Below are 23,050 nucleotides of genomic sequence, written 5' to 3' on the forward strand. Positions count from 1 at the left end.
TTTCGAAGTCTTTGGTATTGGTTTGGGAGGTTACTAACTCATCATGGCGAACTTTGAAACTGACCCAAAATAGTATGTTCCTCACCATCACGCCCACCCTTAATCTCTTACCAATTATATTCCTCCTCATTTATCCTTCCTCACAAGTCTCTCTCCCCCTCTACCCCTCAACCTCCTCCCCATCTCTCCCTACTAGTCCCCTGCTACGCATATACCTCCTCCCCCAGTCCCCCACCAAGCCCTCACTTATCCGCAATCTCCTGCCAAGCCCCCTACTCCTAGACCCCTACCAAGCCTCCTCCTCCTCCCCCCTTCTCCTTGAACCCCAACCAACACCACCTCTTCCCCTTCCTCACTTTCTTCCCCCGTCTTCTGTGCCTTTTTTAGCTTTTTCGAGAGTGACATTAACCCTGTCCTTATGAGAGAGAGAGAGAGAGAGAGAGAGAGAGAGAGAGAGAGAGAGAGAGAGAGAGAGAGAGAGAGAGAGAGAGAGAGAGAGAGAGAGAGAGAGAGAGAGAGAGAGAGAGAGAGAGAAAAGGGAGGTGTTTTGAGTGTTTTATTGCTCTGGTTTTATTGCAAGTTAATTTCACCGACTCTGGTTTTGCAAGTTTTGTGTTTGGAAATGGTTGTCTTTACTACTACTACTACAACTACTACTACTACTACTACTACCACTACTACCTGAACAACTAAAAAAAAACGACGGACAATTCTTCCTCCAAAACATCAACTTCCCGTCTTTCCTCACTTAACGACCTTTTTCCTTCCTTTCTTCCTTCCTTCCTTCCTTTCTTTCTTCCTTCCCACCATCTTTCTCCCACTCACTCCCACATTCCTTCACCCCTCCACCCACTCCACCTCATCCCCCACCGACCTATCACTCCGTCCACGTTCCAACACCTCCCCCGTCATCTCGCCACTTCCCCTTCCCCTCCCCCTTTCTAACAGGCAGGTAATATCTTGTCTACAAGGAGGATGAATGGAGGAGAGACAAGAGGCAGGCGTAACGTTGGCGTGTTGAGAGGAGGAGGAGGAGGAGGAGGAGGAGGGGAGGGGTTGAATTGGCAGGCCGGCAGCATCGGTAACGTGTGGGCAGTGATGGTGGTGGTGGTGGTGGTGATAGGGGTGGTGGAGAACGTGATGGTGGTGGTGGTGATGGTGATGGTAATGGTGATGGCGTTGGTAGGGGTAGCGGAACAGACGCACGTACTACACACACACACACACACAGACACACACACACACACAATATCGTGCAATGAGGGCGTCCTGGGAGGGTTCGGTGTGCATGGAATTCAATCTCTTAACTCGCCCCGTTGAAGAAATTGTCACATAAACCTTCCCCTCCGTCGCCCCTCCGTCGCCAGCTACATACGTTCGGTGAATTTGTTTTTTTTCTGCAGTTTCATTTCAGCCCCCCAACCGCGCATAGCCGAACCGACCCGATACATACACAAAGCCGACCCGTACACACCTCAAGGACGAAACCCACTCTCACACCCTGTTGTAGTGTGTATGTGATCAGCAAGTATTATGGTGTATCCTTAGCATCGTAGCCAGCCAGCCAAACACACAACCAGCCAGAGAGAGAGACCCAGCCAACTAGCTCTCCTCTCTCGCCCCCTTTTCTAGTTTAAGTGTTAGTGAGGGAAGGAAGAGCGTGCGTGTGTGTGTGCAGACTGGTTTAAAAATGTCTCGGGTGGATATTTCCCTGTTGGTTGATCTTGTAAAACGTTAAACTTATGGAAGATTGGGAAAAAGAGAGGTAAGGAGGGATGGTGTGTGTGTGTGTGTGTGTGTGTGTGTGTGAGAGAGGGAGAGAGAGAGAGAGAGAGAGAGAGAGAGAGAGAGAGAGAGAGAGAGAGAGAGAGAGAGAGAGAGAGAGAGAGAGAGAGAGAGAGAGAGAGAGAGAGAGAGAGAGATGCGGTAGACATGCAGGCAGACACAGTGGGGTGTGTATTATGATAATGTACGTGATGGTAAGTGTTTATAATGGACAGAGAGAGAGAGAGAGAGAGAGAGAGAGAGAGAGAGAGAGAGAGACCAGGGGGACAAGTGTGGCTGATTGACCGTTCACCGTTGCGCCCAGTCTGAGGTTAACCATCGCCCGCGCGTCACTAAAGCGGTCAAGCTCCCAAACGGTCACATTGCCGCCGCCTGTATGTGTATAGGGGCGAGGAGAGGAGGGAAGGAGAGGAGAAGGGAAGGGGGGACTGTAGGAGAGGGGGTCGATATGATAGTGGAGGGAGGGAGAGAGAAAGTCTGTGAGGAGGAGCAGGGAGGAGAGGAAGGGAGGATATGATTGTGGAGGGACTTGGTGAGGGAAGGAAAGAAAGGAAAATGGGTATATACAGTATTGAGGGGAGAGAGAGAGGGGGAGGCTGTGAGGAGGCGGGGAGGAGAGGACAGGATGATATGATACTGGAGGGATTTGATAAGGGAGGAAGGGTAGGGAGAAAAAGGAATGAAAAGAGAGACTGTGTAAGATTGAAATGGAGAGGAGAAAGAAGAGGGGAGAGGAAAGAGAGACAATGCAGGAAGGAAATTGTGCGGAGAAAAAGGAGGGAAGGGGAAAGAAGAGGGGATATTGGTGATGGGGATTTGCTTGAGGGGAATGGAGTGGAGGACGAGGAAGAAAGGGAAAAGGAGGAGAGGGGAGGAGAGGAGAAGGGAAAATAGTTATGGGATTTTGCGAGAGAGGAAGGGAGAAGAGGATGAGGAAGGAAGGGGAAAGGAGAGGGGAGACTGATGATGGGGCTTAGCGAGAGGGGAAGGGGAGAAGTGGAAGTGGAGGAAAAAGCGAGAGGAAGGAAGATAAAAGAGAGGAGGGGAAGAAGTGAGAAGGGATATGGTGGAGGTGATGAGGCGGAAAAAGTTAAGCTGATGGGCAAGGGAAAGGAAAAAGACGGGGAGTTTAGTGGGAAAAGAACAGAGGGGAGAAGGAGGGAAGGGGGAAAGGATCAGGAAAGGACGTAAAAGGGGAGTGAAAATTGATGGAGTTTATCGGAAGTGAATTTTTATGCATTAGCCATCAGCCTATTGTACAAGCATAAATTAACTTCACCTTTAGTCAGCCGCTAATTAAGTGGTAAGCAGGTGGGAACGAAGGGTGGAAGAGTATTTATTAATTAACAAGCTCAGGGGAACCTTTCTGTGGAGGTCATAATTAAACACATCAAAGGAGACTTAGTCGGTATTATTATTATCCATCTTAGTTTTGTTTTAGCTGTTTTTAGTAATCTTTTCTCTCTCTCTCTCTCTCTCTCTCTCTCTCTCTCTCTCTCTCTCTCTCTCTCTCTCTCTCTCTCTCTCTCTCTCTCTCTCTCTCTCTGTGTGTGTGTGAGAGAGAGAGAGAGAGAGAGAGAGAGAGAGAGAGAGAGAGAGAGAGAGAGAGAGAGAGAGAGAGAGAGAGAGAGAGAGAGAGAGAGAGAGAGAGAGAGAGAAACTGACTGGCTGACTTAAGGGCAGACGAATGGGTGAGTGACAGTCTGACATCCATCAAGTAGAAAAGTAGAGAAAAAGAAGAGGAGGAGAAGCAGGAGGAGGAGGGGGAGGAGGAGGAGGAGGAGGAGGAGGAGGAGGAGGGGTTCGAACTAGTCTCCCCGTAATCCACCTGCTCACATGTGTAATACCTCCCCTGACACACACACACACACACACACACACACACACACACAACGGGAGGGATGAAACAGGTGGGAACGGTTGTGTTTTACGAAGCTTTACTCCCACGAAGGCTTAGGGAGGAGGTTAGATAAGAGAGAGAGAGAGAGAGAGAGAGAGAGAGAGAGAGAGAGAGAGAGAGAGAGAGAGAGAGAAGCTTACCGGTGCGAGGATATTACCTACTGTCTATATGTAAAGGACAAGGTGAAGTATTGCAAGGCTGACTATTTTATTTCTTGTCCTGAGAGGCAATACGTAAGACCCTCCTTACAAGCCCTTACATCCCCGTTTTCCATTTAACAAACAAACATACCAATAAACTAGTGTATTTGTCTATGTCGTCTCTCTCTCTCTCTCTCTCTCTCTCTCTCTCTCTCTCTCTCTCTCTCTCCTTTAAACCTATTCTTTCTCCCTGTACACATTCTCTCCCTCTTCCCATTCTGCTAATCCCTCTCTTCCCCTTTACTCCCTCCCCCTCCCACTCACCCCACCCCTCTCTCTCCCTCCCTAAACCCACAACCCAACGCACAAGACACAACTACTAACCCAAATTACACGAGATGGACTGTCGGCGGCACTTTCTCACGCTTAACCTTTGCGACCTCAGCACCTTGTTTTCTGCTTATTGTCCTTGGCGTCCTTTCAAGCTGGTATCCCCGGCAGAAAACGACATGTGAATATACGCCCCTCCTCTTATCCTCCTTCATCCTCCTGCTGTGCCCGTATTCCTAGATGCCTTTGGCTCTCACAGTAATGGTTTCAGGAGGCCTCACAAGAGATTAGTCAGGGTTCTAATGAGTATTTTTTCACATTTATGGCGCAGAAGTCTTGTCGAACTATTACTAGTCTCATAAAATTGCCCACAACCGCTACCAAACCCTCATCGAATGTGAGTGTGTAAGCCCCAGGGACATGATTCACACACGTCTCCGCGCTCAAGTTCACCTATTTGACAAGGCTTTCGTAGGATTTCTGGGTATTTACAGGGTACTCTTATGATCTTAGTGATAGTATGGCTCTGTTTCCTCATAGGATTTCTGGGTATTTACAGGGTACTCTTATGATATTAGTGATAGTATGGCTCTGTTTCTTCGTAGGATTTCTGGGTATTTACAGGGTACTCTTATGATATTAGTGATAGTATGGCTCTGTTTCTTCGTAGGATTTCTGGGTATTTACAGGGTACTCTTATGATCTTAGTGATAGTATTGCTCTGTTTCTGTACCATGAACTTAGGAAAAAGCTCTAAAAAACCCGATTACTCTCCTTTTCGACCTTTGGAAATTGTTAATATGAAAGACGAGAGCGTTTGAGAATACCATCCCCAAAATGTTTGAGAAAATGGGATCTGGTGGCTCTCTGGGTGACTGCTTCGCTGTGAGAGAGGCGCGAGGATTATGCTGCCTCCCTCTTTAGTCAGGGTGGTGAATGCTCTCCCAAAATACCCCTTTGTGTCACCCTGCGCCAGCTTTAAGGGGAGAACGAGCTTGGGGGACACACAGGTACACCTACACACACACTTACACAAGGAGGTTTTACTGTGAGTGTTGCTTATGTAAGTTACCTGCCGGAAAACACACCTTCATGATTGTCTGCCTGGGTTGAGGTGTTCAGGGAGTGGAGTAAATCGTAAAAAGTAACTGAGTCATATTCTTTTATTGTCTTCACATCTGCTATTAAAGGGGTTGTTCTTGCCTCCATGGTGCCGTACCTGCCGGAAAGCTTACCTGAACCACTTACTGCCTTGGTTTAGGTGTTCAGGTAGTGGAATATATCGTAAAATGAAACTAGGTAATTTTCTTTTTATTATTTTCGCATAAGCTCGTTATTAAAGGCGTTGTCGTTACCTGCACCATGTCATACTTGTAGGAAGTTTACCTGGATATCGGCTTTCTTGCATGGCTGAGAAGCGAAAGTAAAGAAGCAGCACCCAAGAACATCAATTTGCGTTTAATATTTTTTTTCACCCTCGATTGACGAAGACCTTGACCATTTTTATAAACTGTCAGACAACTCGACCGTTTAAAATTCCGCTCGAGAAGCGCGGGGTGTGGCGAGTTCCTGCCATCATCCGACGCGCACGTGGCCAAAAAAAAACCTTCTTTCCCAACATCATATCTGCTATGTGCTGCGTGAGACACTCAAAATTTATTTCATCGTGAGAGGAAGAAGAGGAGATGAAAAAAAAAAAAATAATTAATTATATTTTTTCGTTAGAAATTGCCACACGGGCATTGATGAGAATTTTATTTTTAAAAAAAATATATCACCGCCCGCGCGCTGCGAGGACGACAATAGTCCTCTAGCCCGACGCTTATGGGTTAATTACCTGCCAAAAAGTTCTGTTCACTTTCACTCACCATCTGCCTGCCTAATTATTACTCATATTACAGTGAAAAAATGTGGAGAGTGAACGACACCTTATTTAGGGGCGTGCGTCACTGGCGAGAGAAATATTGAAAATGTTAGTTGAAAATAATCATTGATAGCGAGAGAGAGAGAGAGAGAGAGAGAGAGAGAGAGAGTGTTGAACATTAAAGTCTTGCATCGCTCATTAAGGCACTGGGAAGCACAGCGCTGACAAAATAATTGTTAAGCCATTTTCAGCTGAGGAACAAAGGGCCGGCATGCATACTATACATAGACAGTGTTTGGCAGCGCTAATTAAAGGGTTAAAAAATTAAAACATACACAGTAATTGAGCATAAATGAATGTGCGTATAACTCTATTTTGGTCGCAGCAAAAAATGTAGAAAGAATAAGATAAACCTGAAGTTGAATATGTAGTTAATGGTTATATATTCCTTTTTAGATAGAAAGATAGAATATAAAAGAGGACAAAACTGCAGTAAATGGAAAGAAAATATGAGAAACCTGGAACTTTTTTTTTATCGTAGCAATAATTACAGTAAAAATAAAATAAAGCAGTTGTTGAATATTGATTATTGTTTTTGTATATGTTACTGTTATTTTTTTTTTTTAGATCAGTGGATGGAAAATAAGGGAGGACAGAACTTCAGCAAATGGAAAGTAAATATGAAAAACCTGTAAGTTTTTCTCGTAGCAATAATTGAAGTAAAGAGAAAATACAGCGGCTGTCGAATAGATTGATAGCTAAAATTTAGAGGACAGAACTTTACCAGATGGAGAGAAAATATAAGAGATGTCTGAATGGTCATAAAAGTTTTGTGGTCTTAAATCAGAGCGAATGTGAGAAGAAAGATAACTGACGGGAAACACTTAACTTTCTCGCTCTCTTCCCCTTACACTTCATCTACGTGAGCGGCCGTCCAGGTGAGCGCTCCCCCAGGTATGAGTATTGGAGGCAACAGCTGCGGCGCCTTTAATTATTAACTGGAGGTACGTGAGGAAGACTATTGGAGAAAAATACCTTGTCTATTTTTCATCGGAATACCAAAAAAGAAAAACAAAAAACACAAAAAAAACTGGTACTGAACATAAGTTTAAGTGCTAGTATCATTTTTGTTAATTAGGTTAAATGAAAAGGCACGTGAAGAAGATTATTAAAAAAAATGCAAGTATTTTTGAGTGGGATAAAAAAAAACCAGCTGTTGACCATAAATTTAAATGTGAGTTTCTTTTTTTTCATGCATTTAAAAAAGAAAAGACACGTGAAGAAGACTTATCGAAAACATAATAGCTCGTCTATTTTTTTTATCGGAACACCGAAACTATATAAAAATAACAGTTGATGAACAAAAATTTAAAAGCGAGTTTTCTTTTGTCAATAAAGTTAAAAGAAAAGGCACGTGGAAAAAAATATCAAATCTATTTTTCGTCGGAACATCAAAACTACATAAAAGTAACAGCTGCTGAACAAAAATTTAAGTGGGAGTTTCTTTTTTGGTCAATCAGGTTAAAAGAAAGGCTTCAGCAGGTGCTCCGCGTGAAAGTGGGTCTTGCGTTGCACCAGGTAACCTCATATCAAGAGAGGAGGAGAGTAGGGAAGAGCAGGTTCAGGGAAGGGGGTTGGGGGCGGCAGAGGAGGCAGATCTTCATAGTCCACCTTTAACCTTGACGTGACATGACCTCCATTCTCCTTCTTCCTCCTTCGCCTCTTTTCTCCTGTCGTTACCTCACCCCTGTATTATTGTCGTTCTTTCCTCTCATTTACGAATATCTTTCCTCCTTCGCTTCTAATTCTCTCCTTTACTTCGCATATTCTTTCCCTCTTTCACGCTATCTATTTCTCCTTCCTCTCTCTCTTTTTCTTCTGCATTTTCCTTTCCTTTCCTCACCCCTGTTTTCTCTGTCGTTCTTCCTCTCCTCTACGTATGACTTTCCTTCTTTGCTTATAATTCTCTCCCTTACTTCGCATATTCTTTCCCTCTTTCACTCTATTTCTATTTTTCCTTCCTCTCTCTCTTTTTCTTCTGCATTTTCCTTTCCTTTCCTCACCCCTGTTTTCTCTGTCACTCTTCCTCTCCTTTCCGTATGACTTTCCTCCTTCGCTTATAATTCTTTCCCTTACTTCGCATATTCTTTCCTTCTTTCACTCTATCTATTTCTCCCTCCTCTCTCTTCTTTTCTGTCTTTTCCTTTCCTTTCCTCATCCCTGTTTTCTCTGTCTCTCTTCCTCTCCTTTCCGTATGACCTTCCTCCTTCGCTTCTATTTCTTTCCCTTACTTCGCATAGTATTTCCCTTTCTCATCCTTTTCTTTTCTATCCCACACCTGTTCTTTCCTTCCTTCCCTCACCTTTTATGTATTTTGTTCATCCCTGACCACTATTCAATATTCCATCCCACACATACCCTTTCACTCTGTCACCCATGTTATTTTTCCCTTCCTTGCATATTCTTTCTCTCCTTCATCTTTATTATTCTTTTTCCACCTCTATTGCAATCTTTCCCTCCCTCACCCATTTCCTTTTTCCCTCTCTTTCGTATTATTTCCACCCCTCACCCTTTTTTTCCCCTCTTTATTATTTTTTCAATCTCTCTTACAATCTTTCCCTTCCTCACCCATATCCTTTTTCCCTCTCTTGCATATTATTTCCTTCCCTCACCCTTTTTTCCCCTTTTTTATATCAATATGCGTGGGACAGAGACAGACAGACACACGATGCATAGATTGGTCTTTTCAACACTAATGGAAAGGATAAAACTAGCAGAACATAGATTACTGTTCGTTATCAGTATGGGTGTAACATTAATTGGAATACGGTGAAAAATGTCCAATACGAATTAATGTGCGTATTACTTATTTTGTCGGGCAGGTAAAATATGAAAAATTATAAAAACTCATCAGAAACGCCGCAATAAAAAAAATCAAGGTCTTGCGTTACATCGGATTATCTTACATCGCGTTTAATCTTTATATTTCTCTACTAAACAATATTATACATTTTTCAAGGGCATTCTTTACATTACTTCATACAGCTTGCATATCTCCTTGTCATATTTTGTATTTATCTATGTCAAATGCTGCATTTCTCCGTGTCGTCTACCATTTATTTGTGCTATATCTGCCATTTCTTCTAGTCAAGTCCATCATTTCTCATTTTATATTTTCCATTTCTTCCATTTCATAACTTACATTCCTTTGTGCCATGTCAACCTTTTCTCCGTTCATGTCCACCATTTTTCCGTCTTATAACCAGCAGTTCTTCGTGTCATGTCTTTCACTTCTCCAGGACACATCTAGTAGATCTCCAGGTAACTTCATATCCGGTGGCTCGCGGCTCAGGTGGGAGGAGGGTAGGCGGGTGAAAGTGAGGGAGTGCGGCGCGCGGCAGGAGACTTGAGGAAAGGAAGCAAAGAAAACATCCCGCTAAAAATTCCCACTTCAAAGTCTTGGTCCGGCGGTGGAGAGTTCGTCTTTCCTGCTGCGACGCATTTGTGGCCAGACGCTGACTCAAAAAAGAAACCGACGTGAAAGAGAACATTAATGAAACATTATTGGAAAACTGCTTGATTAGTCCGGTTCAATATGAGAGAGAGAGAGAGAGAGAGAGAGAGAGAGAGAGAGAGAGAGAGAGAGAGAGAGAGAGAGAGAGAGAGAGAGAGAGAGAGAGAGAGAGAGAGAGAGAGAGAGAGAGAGAGAGAGAGAGAGAGAGAGAGAGAGAGAGAGAGAGAGAGAGAGAGAGAGAGAGAGAGAGAGAGACAGAGACAGAGACAGAGACAGAGACAGAGAGACAGAGAGAGAGAGAGTCCGACTTCCTTTCCGAGATTCATGTGTGGGCAGCGGCTGACGTAATAAAACAAAAAAGAAAAAAAAAACGTGAAGGAGAGCACTCATCAAACATAATTCTCATAAAAGCTACATTGGTTTCATTCTACATATAGGAGAGACCCTTACTAATTTAACCAGCCACGATCACTTAGTGGGCCAGCAACTGACTTCTTTAAATGTTCATTCGATTTCATTTGACGGAGAAAAACACCAATCATACTCTTATTTCCTCATTGTAAAGGAGGAAGAGGAGGCGAAGCTAACAAATGGGAAGGAAAATAGAGAGAAAAGAGCTAAAAGTTAGAGAGAAAAAGGAAAAGAAGATAGAGGGGAAAAGGAAAAGGAGTTACAAAGGAGAAGGAAAGGAAAAGTAATTAGACTGAAAAATGGAAAGGAAAAGGAAAAGGAGAAGAAAAGAGCTAACAAGCAGAAAGTAAAAGTAAGAGAAGGAAAGAATCAACAGGTAGAAAGGAAGGGCAAAAGCAAATAGAATATAGTTAAGCCTTGAGCTGGCCTCCGCACACAGCCACATGCAATATTACACTGGGCCATCGCGGAGTCGCCTGCTGCTGGCCTGCCTCCTCGACGCCACACCGCATGCTGGCCGCCGCTCGCCTAATGCCCGGAATATGATCTCCTGCACGTCGCCAGCGGAGGACGTGAATGGCTTAGAGCTGATCCATAATGCCTGTGATTCTTTTTATTCGTCGCGGCGCACGTCGAGGAGGAAAAAAGGAATTACGTCATCTGCATAAATAGACTGGATGATGCGTTGTGTGTGTGTGTGTGTGTGTGTGTGTGTGTGTGTGTGTGTGTGTGTGTGCGTGTGCGTGTGCGTGTGCGTGTGTGTGTGTGTGTGTGTGTGTGTGTGTGTGTGCGCGCAAGCTGTTAATCCGTCAACAAAGAGCATCAGGGACAGGTAGTTCAAAACTGGATAGATATAATAAATAAATATCCTGATCCACAAATCCATTTATCCAGTAAATAATAAATGACTACCTGATACCGGATGAAGAAAGCAGAGCAGAGGAGGGCAGGGCAGAGATGGGAAGGGAAGGGGAGGGCAGAGCAGGGCAGGGCAGGGAAGGAAAGGAAGGGAAAGGAATGGAAGAAAAGGGCAGAGCAGGACAGGGCAGGTTAGGGAAGGGAAGGGAAGGGCAGAACAGGGCAGGGCAGGGCAGGAAAGGAAAGGGTAAGGTTAGGCACTGGCAAGGAAAATCAGATTAGAACAGGAGGAAGAAAACGGAGGATAGGTCGACAAAGGCTAACTTAAACTAACTTCAGGACAGAGCAAGGCATGGTAGGATAGGGCAGGGCAGTGCAGGAAGGGACAGGGCAGGGCAGGGCAGAAAGGGACAGGGCAGGGCAGGGCAGGAAGGGACAGGGCAGGGCAGGGCAGGAAGGGACAGGGCAGGGCAGGGCAGGAAGGGACAGGGCAGGGCAGGGCAGGAAGGGAAAGGGCAGGGCAGTGCAGGAAGGGACAGGGCAGGGCAGAAAGGGACTGGGCAGGGCAGGGCAGAAAGGGACAGGGCAGGGCAGGGCAGGAAGGGACAGGGCAGGGCAGGGCAGGAAGGGAAAGGGCAGGGCAGGAAGGGACAGGGTAGGGCAGGGCAGGAAGGGACAGGGCAGGGCAGGGCAGGAAGGGATAGGGCAGGGCAGTGCAGGAAGGGACAGGGCAGGGCAGGACAGGAAGGGAAAGGGCAGGAAGGAAAGGAAGGAAGGGTCAAGAGGAGGAAGGAAACGAAGAATAGATTTACATAGACTAACTTGAATCCTAACGTGACATCACCTCCATTCTCTTTCCCCTTCCCTCCCCTCGATGTCTTTTCACTCCCTCACTTAGTTATCCCCTCTCGCCAATTCTTTTCTCATTCTTTATTTTCTGTTACTATATCTTTCCCTCACCTCTATTCTTTTTATCCCTTCCTCAGATTATTTTTGCCTCATATGCTCTCCTTCTCCTATATTTGCTGTTTAAGCCCCTCCTTTGTCTATTAGTTTTCCTTCCTTTCACTCTATGATATCCTTTTCCTTTACGTCTATTATTTTATTTCCATCCCTTACATCATTTTTCCTCTCGTTGTGCTTTCCTTCACCCAGTTTTACTCTTCAACCCCCTCCTTTGTCTATTAGTTTTCCTTCCTTTCCCTCTATGATATCCTTTTCCTTTACTTCTATTATTTTATTTCCATCCCTTACATCATTTTTCCTCTCGTTGTGCTTTCCTTCACCCAGTTTTACTCTTCAACCCCCTCCTTTGTCTATTAGTTTTCCTTCCTTTCCCTCTATGATATCCTTTTCCTTTACTTCTATTATTTTATTTCCATCCCTTACACCATTTTTCCTCTCGTTGTGCTTTCCTTCACCCAGTTTTACTCTTCAACCTCCTCCTTTGTCTAATATTCTTTTACTCTCGCCTAATTTCCCATCCCTTCTCTTCTCCTAAGTGAATTCCTTCCTTCCCTCACTCCTACACCACGTCCATTTGCTTCCCCTTTTTAAACCTCTCTTTTCTCCTTCCTTTACCTCAATTTCTTTACCTCCCTCACTTGTATCACTTTACCTTCCCTCCACTGGCTTAAACTGACCCTCTTCCTTCCTCTTCCATCCCAGCATAAGCGAGTGTGGAGCATGTGGAAGGCGCTGGGTGGAGTCTTTTCTTCCCCCTCCCTTATCTTTGTTCCTCTATCTTCCTCACCTGTATCATCTTACCTTTCCTCCACTCACTGAAATTGACCCTCTTCCTTTCTCTTCCACCCCAGCATGAGCGAGTGTGGAGCATGTGGAAGGCGCTGGGTGGAACCTCGCCTGCTGCCCTGCCTCCACACCATCTGCACGCCCTGCCTCCACGCCCGCGCCACTCAGGTCACGCCGCCGGCCACCTACACCACCGTTTCCACCACCACCGCCACCAGAACCCAACAAGCGACCCCGACCCCAGGCAGCAGATGCGGGTCAAGGGCATCCCAGGAGCAGGAGGTCACCGCGCTGTCCTGTACCTCCACCGCCGCCCCGAGTCCTTCCTTAGCTCCTGACGGTGACTCCCTGGGACACGCGAGCCCTCTGTGTAATGGAAACGTCATCACCGCCACCACCGCCGCCGCCACCGCTGCCGCCTCAAAGGATGAAGGGCTTCCCACCACCACCATCACCACCGCCGCCACCTCCACATCCTCCACCACCTCGCCCACCTCCCCTAGTAAGTGTGTGGGTGTGGGTGAGTGGATGGGGGTGAGGAGATGTGTGTGTGTGTGTGTGTGTGTGTGTGTGTGTGTGTGTGTGTGTGTGTGTGTGTGTGTGTGTGTGTGTGTGTGTGTGTGTGTGTGTGTTGTATGTGCGAAATTGTTTAAGTTCGGGTGCGTGTATGTGTCACCACCTCCTCCTCCTCCTCCTCCTCCTCCTCCTCCTCCTGCTGCTGGTTCTCTTTCACCACACCGCCCACCTGCCCTGGTATGGAGTCCAACAATGCTTCAGGTCTTCTATTTTTTTTCTGGGGGTTTTATGGAAATTAAAAATAGCTCGCAAGCCTTACCTCTACTCCTCTTTCCCTTGTGTACGGTATTTTCTTTCCCTTCTCTTTTTTTTTTCTTACTTTCTTCTCTCCCTCCTTTATGTTTTATTTCCTCTCCTATTTTTTATTCCTTCTCTCAGCAGCGTATATATATTTTTGTATAGAGTTGGAAATGGTTTAACTCCTTCATCTTTAAGACTAGTATCCACCTTGCTTTTGTTTCCTATATTGAAGATCCCTCAGAAGTTTTCCTACATTCCCTTTGTACTGAATTCAGATCATGAAGAAAAGGTTGCCAAAGGTCGCTGCTTTCCTAACTAACTGGACTAATGAAAAGGCTCTGCGGGAAATATTTTTGAGGTTGCTAATTGCGTGTTTAAAAAAAGGTCCATATTCTCAAACATTTCGCGGCCTACACGTTCACATTTAATAAGCCTTTTCCTAGAGGCTGTGGGTATTTATAAGTGTAAATTTAAGAGCTTAGGGATAGTTTTACAAAGCTTCTACACCATGAATATTTAACCTGGTAGCTGCAGGGATCATGTTTCTTAAAGGCCCCTCTAAGCGAAAAAATGAGAAAAAATCGTCACTCACGCAAACCATTTCATAATATATATCAACGCATTTGTGATCAGTTTATGTCTCATCTATTTTGGGGGGTTTATATCATGGTAAAAATGTGGTCCGTCGTTGGTACACGGTTAAACCACAAATTTGGCCCGTCGCTGCTACCGGGTCAAACACAATAATGAGCACCCGTTTCATCTCCTCTGTAACCTTTGAAAATATTGCTGTGAGAACCGGAAGCATCACAGAAAACGGGCATCAAATTCATAATATTTTTCTATCCTACAGGTGAGGTATCGTTACATATTAAAGAAGAGTTACCACAGATATCATGGTGGCCTATCAGAGTCTATTTTTTGGTTAAGTCTACGGGAAATGCTACCAATGTTCCGGCAACCTCTGATGATACCTGTATGGGACCTACGCTGTACAGGTTTATGATCATGTTGAGGGTGTTCATTTGGTAAAGTGTTTGATGATTAGCGCGCAAAGGCTATCACTCGTTCCCGGAAAATATTGGCCTCCCCAGTGCGTGTGCGGCTTCAACAAGTGGACGCGACCGACACACACACACACACACACACACACACACACACACACACACACCTGGTCCCAGAGAACTGACGAGCAAAATCCGTCCGGCTGATTCAATAACGCTTCCATGCCAGAGCGTAAGGGGGGAAAAGGGGAAAAGGGAGGGAGGGAGAGGGGAGAAGGGGAGGCAATTGCAAGCGCCTCTATATGTCCCCCTCTCTCTTTTTATCCCTCCCCATCAATCAATCAATCTATCTATATATTAAACTATCAGTCTCTTATCAGTTTCCATTAGTTTACGCTTGATGGTCCAGTTCTTATTTGTTATTTTTCATTAGAGTTCAATATTTTCAACCTTTGTCTTTTCTCCTTCCCTTACCTCAATTCCTTTACTTCCCTCACTTGTATCACTTTACCTTCCCTCCACTGGCTTAAACTGCATCAGCTGCCTTTTAATACTTCAGATCTCGAGGCTTTGAAGTACCTTGGGCTGGCTAATTAAAAAGGCTCAGCAGGGTTCATTAGTTAACGGCTGAGGCCATCAAGGGCAGGTAAACAGTAATTAGTAGGTAATTAACGTTCGGTGTGCCAGCTTGCGTTGATTGAGGCCTCTTGTGTGGTATTTGCTGACAGGGTATCGATTTAATATTTGATTTTTACCTTTTTGGAGTTATTATTATTTATCATTATTATTTGCAGTAGTAGTAGTAGTAGTGGTGGTGGTGGTAGTAGTAGTAGTAGTAGTAGTAGTAGTAGTAATGGTAGTGATGATAGTAGTTTGGTTCTCCTTTGTATCCCATTGTTTTGAAGTGCATTTCAACACCGAACACTAACACCACAGCGTTTCAACGGCCCTCGTGAAATTATTGTAGTTTTATTTTTTTAGCATCGCCACTCAGGCAGGCAGAGGCTCCAGTGGGGCGTGCGTCGCGGCCCACTGCTGAGGTTAGGCCGTGTCCATCATCCTCACGTCCGCCATTAGAGGTTAAGCTGAATAAATATTAGTTGTACTCATGCAGTGAATGATGTGTCCCGGGCCGGAGCAAAAGTTAATCCATCTCTGTCATCTTTACGTCCGTCATCATTGGTTACGCTCACTGAATAGCAATGTGCAGTCATCGGCCAGACGTGACTGGACTCAGGGAAGGGAATGTCCACCCACAGCACACGTCAAGGACCAAGGACGGTGAAGTGTACAGCTGCGGATATCATTTCACTTTTAAACTGAACGAAAAATCTCGAAGCCTGTCATGGCTCTGGAAGCTGGACTCCTGCTGCGCACCTGTTGGAGTGTGGCGGAGGCGGCGGCAACAGGTGTTAGTGTGGTGGGGAGGGGGAGGGGGAGGGGCTACCTCGTCAATTCATTGATACCGAGTAAACTTTGTGGGGCTGCACGTGACTGGTCCAGTGGTCACGTTGAGACTCACATGAGTATAAAATTAATCGCTGTGTTTCAAGTATTTGCATCAGTGAGGAGGGTCATGAATAATTTACTCATAATCAACGAAAAAATCATACGAATACTGAACATATGCGGCGGACATTTGCGTTTTATTTTGATTTCTCGCGTTTGCAATCAATGTGGCGTAAACCGGAAGAGTGATTGGCCTTTTTTTCGGTTTATAAATAAAAGAGATACTATAATGCACAGATAAACTAAACATTACGCTGAAAAGATATGTTTATTGCGACGTTAAAGGCTGGCAGGGGTGACCGAGAATCTATACCTTGTGATGCGTCGCGGCCGGCGTTAAAGGTGAGATCTGTTCTCCTGCACCCCATCAGGACAACATGACCTTCCCGATGAAAAATTATAGCAGTAATAACAGCTTAGTCTAATTGGCCAAACCTCTTTAGTCGAGTCTTCTGTTTTATACAGTAAAGGAGACAGACCCAAGGGAAAAAAGAGAAGCCCTCACGTCGCTCTGTCTAAAATTAAAACAAATGTAGAAATCAGTCTTTGGCAAAATTTTCTACACGCTGGCCGCTGGCGTCACCATAGGCTGCCTCAGATGGTGTGCAAGACATCACACACACACACACACACACACACACACACACTCGGTCCTCGCTGTATGCCCTCGCCCGTCACCTGAATGCACGGCCGCTCCGAGACCTCGAACTCCCGCGCGTCGTAATTAGATCTCGAGAGAACACCTTTAGAGGGGGGCGGGCTGGCCTGCTCTGCCTCGCTCGCTGCTGCTCTCCGTGGACCGTGGATGAGTGGGCGGGTAGGGTGAGGAGGCGCTTAGGTGGGTGGGCGAGTATTTTTCATTTGCTGCGTGGAAGGTGGGTGAGTGGGTGAGTATATGAGGAGGAAAGTGGGTGGGTGAGTGGATGGTGGGGGAGTAGGTGAGTATATGATGAGGGTGTGAGTGGGTGGGTGAATGACTGAGTGGATGTTAGGTGAGACGAGGAGTGTATGAGGAGGGAGGGCTTTGAGATGGTGAGTGGATGAGTGGATGGGTGAAATTGTTAGGGAAGAAGAGTGAGGAGGAAACTGGGATGATTGTATACGTGGAGCACATCCGGAACATATCTTCTCTGCACGTTATTGTTGGTGTCAGTGATATTATTGCTGGAAGTTGTTATTGCTGCATTGTAAATCTCGTGACGCCATTACTGTCGTGTTGTGTTATGGTGTGTCCTTGAACTGCAGCATGGCGCCAGGGCTGTCAGGCGTGTCAGCTGCGAGAACTGAACTGAAATGCGTGTAATATGTCAGTCAAACCTTGCCTTTCCCTCAGCAGTGTCAGTCAGTGTCAGTCAGATCTTGTCTATCTTTCAGTCAGCTGCAAGACCTCGCCGCAGGACAGTCGGGAGGCGCACGAGGCCGCTGCGAGGGAGCTGGATTCTGTGATCGAGCTCCTGACGCAGCTCTCGCCGGGATCATGCCGCGCCAGCCCCATGCCCACGCTGACGGTCACCTCCACGCCCTCGCAAACGCCCAGCCCCTACCACGCCCCCCGCTTCACGCCCGGGCAGGAGGACTCGCTGCTGTCCCCCTCGAGCACCCTGGACTCGCGCTGCTCCTCCAGGACGAAGTCAAGCGGGAGGTCGTCCAGCTGTGGGAGCAAAGGTGCGTTGATGTCACGTCTTGTTCTTGTGTTCTCTTTGTTCTGTTTCTTGTATTTTGTTCTTGTTGTGTTTCCTATTAGTCTTGTTCTTTGGCGCTTCCTTGTCGTTCTTGTTCTTCTCGTTCTTCTTCGTCTCCCTGTTTGTTTGTTTTCCCTGCTTTGGTATTATCTTTGTTGTCATTATTATCATCATTATTATTATTATTGTTATTATATTATTATTATTATTATTATTATTATTATTATTATTATTATTATTATTATTATTATTATTATTATTATTATTATTATTATTATTATTATTATTATTATTATTATTATTATTATTATTATTATTATTATTATTATCATTATTATTATTACTATTATTATTATTGCCAATCTCGTCTAGTGGCGTTCGACTTTTCTCTATTGTTGTTTTTTTTTTTGTTTTTTTAATACGCTTGGACGTTGTTAGTTTTGTTGCGTCCACGCGAGCCGCCGGTGTTGTCCTGCAGATTATTGTTGCACAGCCTTGAACTGGCGTGCTGCAGGGTGGGGGGGGGGGGGGACCGGGGGAGGGACGTACTCTTACTTTTGTTATTATGGTAATGCGATAAACATGAACTATACAAAGAACTTAAGTCTTTCTCTGTTTATTTGTCTGTCTACCCGTCTGTCTGTCTCTGCCTGGTCGGTGTGTTTCTCTCTCTCTCTCTCTCTCTCTCTCTCTCTCTCTCTCTCTCTCTCTCTCTCTCTCTCTCTCTCTCTCTCTCTCTCTCTCTCTCTCTCTCTCTCTCTCTCTCTCTCTCTCTCTCTCTCTCTCTCTCTCTCTCTTTGTCAACTATAACGATGATTTTTTTTTGAAAAACACTAATTAAGTTGTCTCTCCCGTGTGTGTGTGTGTGTGTGTGTGTGTGTGTGTGTGTGTGTGTGTGTGTGTGTGTGTGTGTGTGCGGCAGGGGTGTGGGCGGTGTGGTGCCCGGAGTGTGGCTACGAGGCCGAGGTTCCCCCTGGCGGCGTGGAGTGTTTCCCTCTCAACTACGTCCTCCAGAAGCAGCTTGTCCTCGAGGCTCTCAACTCTTCCTCGACCATCATCTACTGCGACCTCTGCCATGACGGTTAGCATTTCTTTTTATTTACACAAAGACATATACACGTTCTTCTTACATAGTGGGTGTTATCTTGAGCCAAGGATTTCGTCTTTCCTGAGGCATGTATTCTAAAGTTATCCTCCGTTAACTTCTCCATCTTTGTCTTCTATTTTATGTCTGCATTTCTTAACAGACTTCAGCACACTTTTTTTTTTTTCTTTAGTATAGGGTCCCACCACCCCATGAGTCAGCGGGTGGTCAGTTAACTTTTCCATGTTTGTTTTTCATTTTCTTACTTGTTTTAATTATCTAGGTCAGCATTCCTTGGTTTTCTGGCTTCAGCACAGTATTTCTTTTATTGTGGGCAGCCCGGCACCCAGTGAGACAGCGGGAGGTCAACTAGCTTCTCCGTGTTTGCTTTTCATTTTCTTACCTATTTTATTAATCTAGGTCAATATCCCATAAGCTTCTCTGACTTCAGCACAACATTTCCTTTAGTGTCAGCAGTCCGGCACCCCGTGAGTTAGGTGGAGGTCGTTTAACTTATCCATTAGTAACAGTTTTTCATTTTATTTCTTATTTTATTTATCTTGGTCAACTTTCCATTAGCTTCTCAGATTCAGCACCCGTTTTCTTTGGCGTAGGGAGTGCGGCACCCCGTGCGCCAGGTGGAGGTCAATATTATTGACTTCATGATAAACTGAGTCGCATTTTATTCCTTATTTTATTTAATAGGTCAACATTCCATAAGCTTCTCAAATTCAGCACCCGTTTTCTTTAAACGTCTTCTATTTACAAGGATCCGTTTTAGATCACTGTTCTGGCTGGAGAAGCCGTGTTCTATTTACCACCGAGATCTGGATTCTCGTGATCTGGGGGATCCGGATCCTGATCTGCCTGATCCGGATCCGGATCTGCCTGATCCAGAGGCCTAGGTGGGTTGTAGCTCCAGCTCTCACGCGGGTACACTCAGCATCTCCTCCGACTTTATTCGAGTATACAACCCAATTCCCATAAGGAGTGAGGAGCATATAATAAGATAAGATGATGTTGCAGAAGTGGTTTTGTAGGCAGTAAAGATGTGAAATAGAAGTACGTATTACCCAACATCATTGTGGGAGATATACAGGCCACATTTAGCCCTCTTGTTATGACTTGGGTTTATTTATTATGTGGCATTAGTATTACAATATTTTTATTTATTGCGTCTTTTAATCTTCCATAGGTATACGCATGTGTGTGTGTGTGTGTGTGTGTGTGTGTGTGTGTGTGTGTGTGTGTGTGTGTCCCTAAGCTTTGTTACTTCCTCTGTAGACACTCATACACAGGGTCCGTGAAGCGTGCAGCAAAGGGAAGCCCTGTAAAGCCTCGCCGCCCCTAGTGTTTGAGAACCGCTGTCCCAATCTAACTCGCTTTGATCCTTCTGTATGGCATTCCCTCTCTATTTCTTCCTTCCTTCCTTCCTCCTCCTCCTCATCCTCATCCTTCTCATACTACTCCTACTGCTACTCGTCCTCTCCCTCTTCTGTGTGTGTGTGTGTGTGTGTGTGTGTGTGTGTGTGTGTGTGTGTGTGTGTGTGTGTTCCTCTCCATACCATCACCATTACTACTACTACTACTACTCTCATATACTACTACTACTACTACTACTACTACTACTACTACTACTACTACTACTACTATTACTATTTATCACAACACACCATCATTTACCCTCCTTCTCCCCTCCTCCCTCTCCCTCCCCCTCCTTCCTTACCCTCTTCACCCCTTCACACAGAGGTGGTGGCTGAGCAGCGCTGTAACACTTGCCCAGTGAACCTGTGTAGCCTGTGCAGTCATGCCCACGCCCGCCAGCGCCGCACCGCCCACCACAAGGTTGTCTCTCTGCAGGTGGGTGAACTGTGGTGAGTTTCTGTGGCTGTGACTACTAACGGGACTGTGGTTATTAATGGGACTACGAGTGTTATAAAGTGTGATTGCTAATGAGACTTTGCTCCTTATTCTTAAACGTATCGGTCTCCCATTACGACTATTTTCCAAGGTCACAGAGAAGTATAATCGAGTTTTCATGGGTGGTTTTCCCCTTCAAGATGCAGAATTCGTGTCAAACTATCACTGGGGTCACAAAACTATCACTGGGGTCACAAAACTATCACTGGGTCACAAAACTATCACTGGGGTCACAAAACTATCACTGGGTCACAAAACTATCACTGGGGTCACAAAACAATCACACGGGTCACAAAACATCCCATGAAAATCCCCAACAAATTCTACGAGAGGCATCCCAGACATGCGAACTGAGGTGCCGATATGTTGAAGAATACCGGCTATTTATTTTACGATAACTTATGATCATCTTGGAGCCACTTCGGACGTCTGGCTCTCTGTGTCCTCCGCGGTATAATCAGTGTCATCGTGTTCCGACAGGAGGCGCGGGTGCAGGGTATCCGCGAGGTGGCCCACACGCTGGTCTGCTCCACCCACGGCGAGGGGGAGGTGGGCTGGTGGTGCCGCGGGTGTCAGGAGCCTCTCTGCGCCACTTGCCTCGCGACGATCCACTGCGGCCACCAGACGTCCACGGTGGAGCAAGAGGCGCCGCACACCCGTAGGAGTCTCGCTGCTCTCCTCGACCAGGCCACGGAGAGGTGCTGGTCTGCCTTGCCTTGCCTTGTCCTTATACACCTCACTGATTGTAGAATAGTCACATTCGAGTACCCTATAACAACCTTTCATCTGATTTCCTTATGTTTTGTTTTGTGCTCTGCTTCTATTTCTTTCCTTGTTCCATCACACCTTAGTGTACTGAAGACTCGAATCACTGAATTTTTATTTACTTTATTTTTATTTTTCATCTTTTTTTGTCTTGCCTCTCTACGTTTTGCTTTACGTTACCTCTCACCAGGGAATGAGAGGAGAAGGGATGATGACGGGAAAGAATTGGGAGAGGAAAGGAAAGGAAAAGACAGTGAGGGGAGAGGGAGGGTTGGAGGCAGATGAATGCCCGAGGGAACATCCTTCCTGAGCATAATGAAAATCCCAGCATCAGGTGTCAGGCGGTGGGCGACGCGTGCGGGGGAAGACAAGACGAAGACGAGGCTCACCCAGGATGGGGGCGGAGGATGAGCCTTGAGATGAATTAACAAAAACTAAAAGAAAATGCATTGTGACTTACTTATCTTCCTGTACCTTCTTACACACACACACACACACACACACACACACACACACACACACCTGTCACTCTCTGTGTTTAATTCCGTGGCCGCTGCAGGATGAACCAGCTGCTGGGCACGGTGGAGGAGCTGACGGGGGCGGCGGCGCGGGTGCAGCAACGCGGCCACTCCGTAAGCGACCAAGTGAACGCCTTCATCGACGACTACATCCTGGCGCTTGAGGAACACCGCCACATCCTCCTCCGGCAGGTGGGTGACGGGGCGGCCCACACCGGCGTTATCCACAGGAAGTAAGAGTTAGCCCTTGATTGTATATTTACCAAACCTGCAGCCACTGACAGCACTGAATGGCTTACTTGCTCACCCAACTCTGAAGCGAAAACATCGTGATGCGTCGTGAAGAAGAGTTATGACGAATTTTATAAATGCAGTAAAAAGTTAAAAGAAACAATATCGGAAAGTAAAGGGTACTCGGATAGAAGAATGTAAACGAATTAAAAAAAAATAGAGAATAAGACAGAAAAACTTTCTTACTTATGGTCAGGAAACTTTTAATGAAGGGGAAGCAGCGGGTGACGAGCACTGTTGTAGTGTGTGGCGTTCCTCAGCACAGGTGCGGCAGGCGTGCGAGCGGTCACAGCGGAGTATCGTCACGGAGTCGCAGCGGGCGGGGCAGACGGCGGCGTGGCTGCGGCAGGGCTGTGACCTGACCCACGACATGCTGCACCACGCGGGCCACGCCGAGACCCTGGCCCTGGCGCCGCTCCTAACACACAGGCTCCAGGTAATTTCCGTGTAGGCGTGTATTTTTATTTTCTAATCATTTTTACATAGATATTTTTGTTATTTTAGTTATATCTGATTAAGTTTTTTTCCCTCTATTGAGCATGCTGTGTTATTCACCAGTGGTCTGCCTCCTGTTCTGTAAAAACAAACTGCCAAACTAACAAGCCATCCCCTTCCCAGACGCTGCTGCTGGAGCGGGTGGGGGGCTGGGAGCGCTGGGAGAAGCTGGACCTGCTACGCGAGCACCGGGCGGGGCGCGTGCGGGGCCACAAGGTGCACGGCGTGTTAGCAGACTCCCCGGCGCACCCCGCCCACTCCAGACTCAAGCCGCGTGAGTAGCGGGGCGGGCGGGGCGGTGGGGTCGGGTGGGGTGTTGTGGGTTGGGGCAGGGTGGGGTGTGGTGGGGCGGGCTGTTGTGTGGCGGGGTGGGGAGAAACACAATTGTTTGTAAGTCAGACTGCAAGCTGCT

At 46.1% G+C, this 23,050-nt stretch overlaps 1 protein-coding gene across 5 annotated transcripts in view; it reads left to right on the top strand.

Annotated features, from left to right (window-relative positions):
• The window catches only part of LOC127007366 (uncharacterized), a 45,345-nt gene that overhangs the window by 15,824 nt on the left and 6,471 nt on the right, over positions 1-23,050 (top strand). For 4 of the 5 annotated variants that reach the window (XM_050878256.1, XM_050878257.1, XM_050878255.1 and 1 more), the window contains 8 exons: positions 12,620-13,056; positions 17,258-17,548; positions 18,488-18,646; positions 20,397-20,509; positions 21,050-21,267; positions 21,894-22,044; positions 22,409-22,579; positions 22,762-22,912. In XM_050878256.1, coding sequence (XP_050734213.1) covers positions 12,620-13,056; positions 17,258-17,548; positions 18,488-18,646; positions 20,397-20,509; positions 21,050-21,267; positions 21,894-22,044; positions 22,409-22,579; positions 22,762-22,912 — 1,691 coding nt within the window. The remainder of the gene's footprint in view (positions 1-12,619; positions 13,057-17,257; positions 17,549-18,487; positions 18,647-20,396; positions 20,510-21,049; positions 21,268-21,893; positions 22,045-22,408; positions 22,580-22,761; positions 22,913-23,050) is intronic. The other variant, XM_050878258.1, reaches the window with a different exon arrangement.

The sequence above is a fragment of the Eriocheir sinensis genome, chromosome 35 (assembly GCF_024679095.1).
Source record: "Eriocheir sinensis breed Jianghai 21 chromosome 35, ASM2467909v1, whole genome shotgun sequence".
NCBI lineage: Eukaryota > Metazoa > Arthropoda > Malacostraca > Decapoda > Varunidae > Eriocheir > Eriocheir sinensis.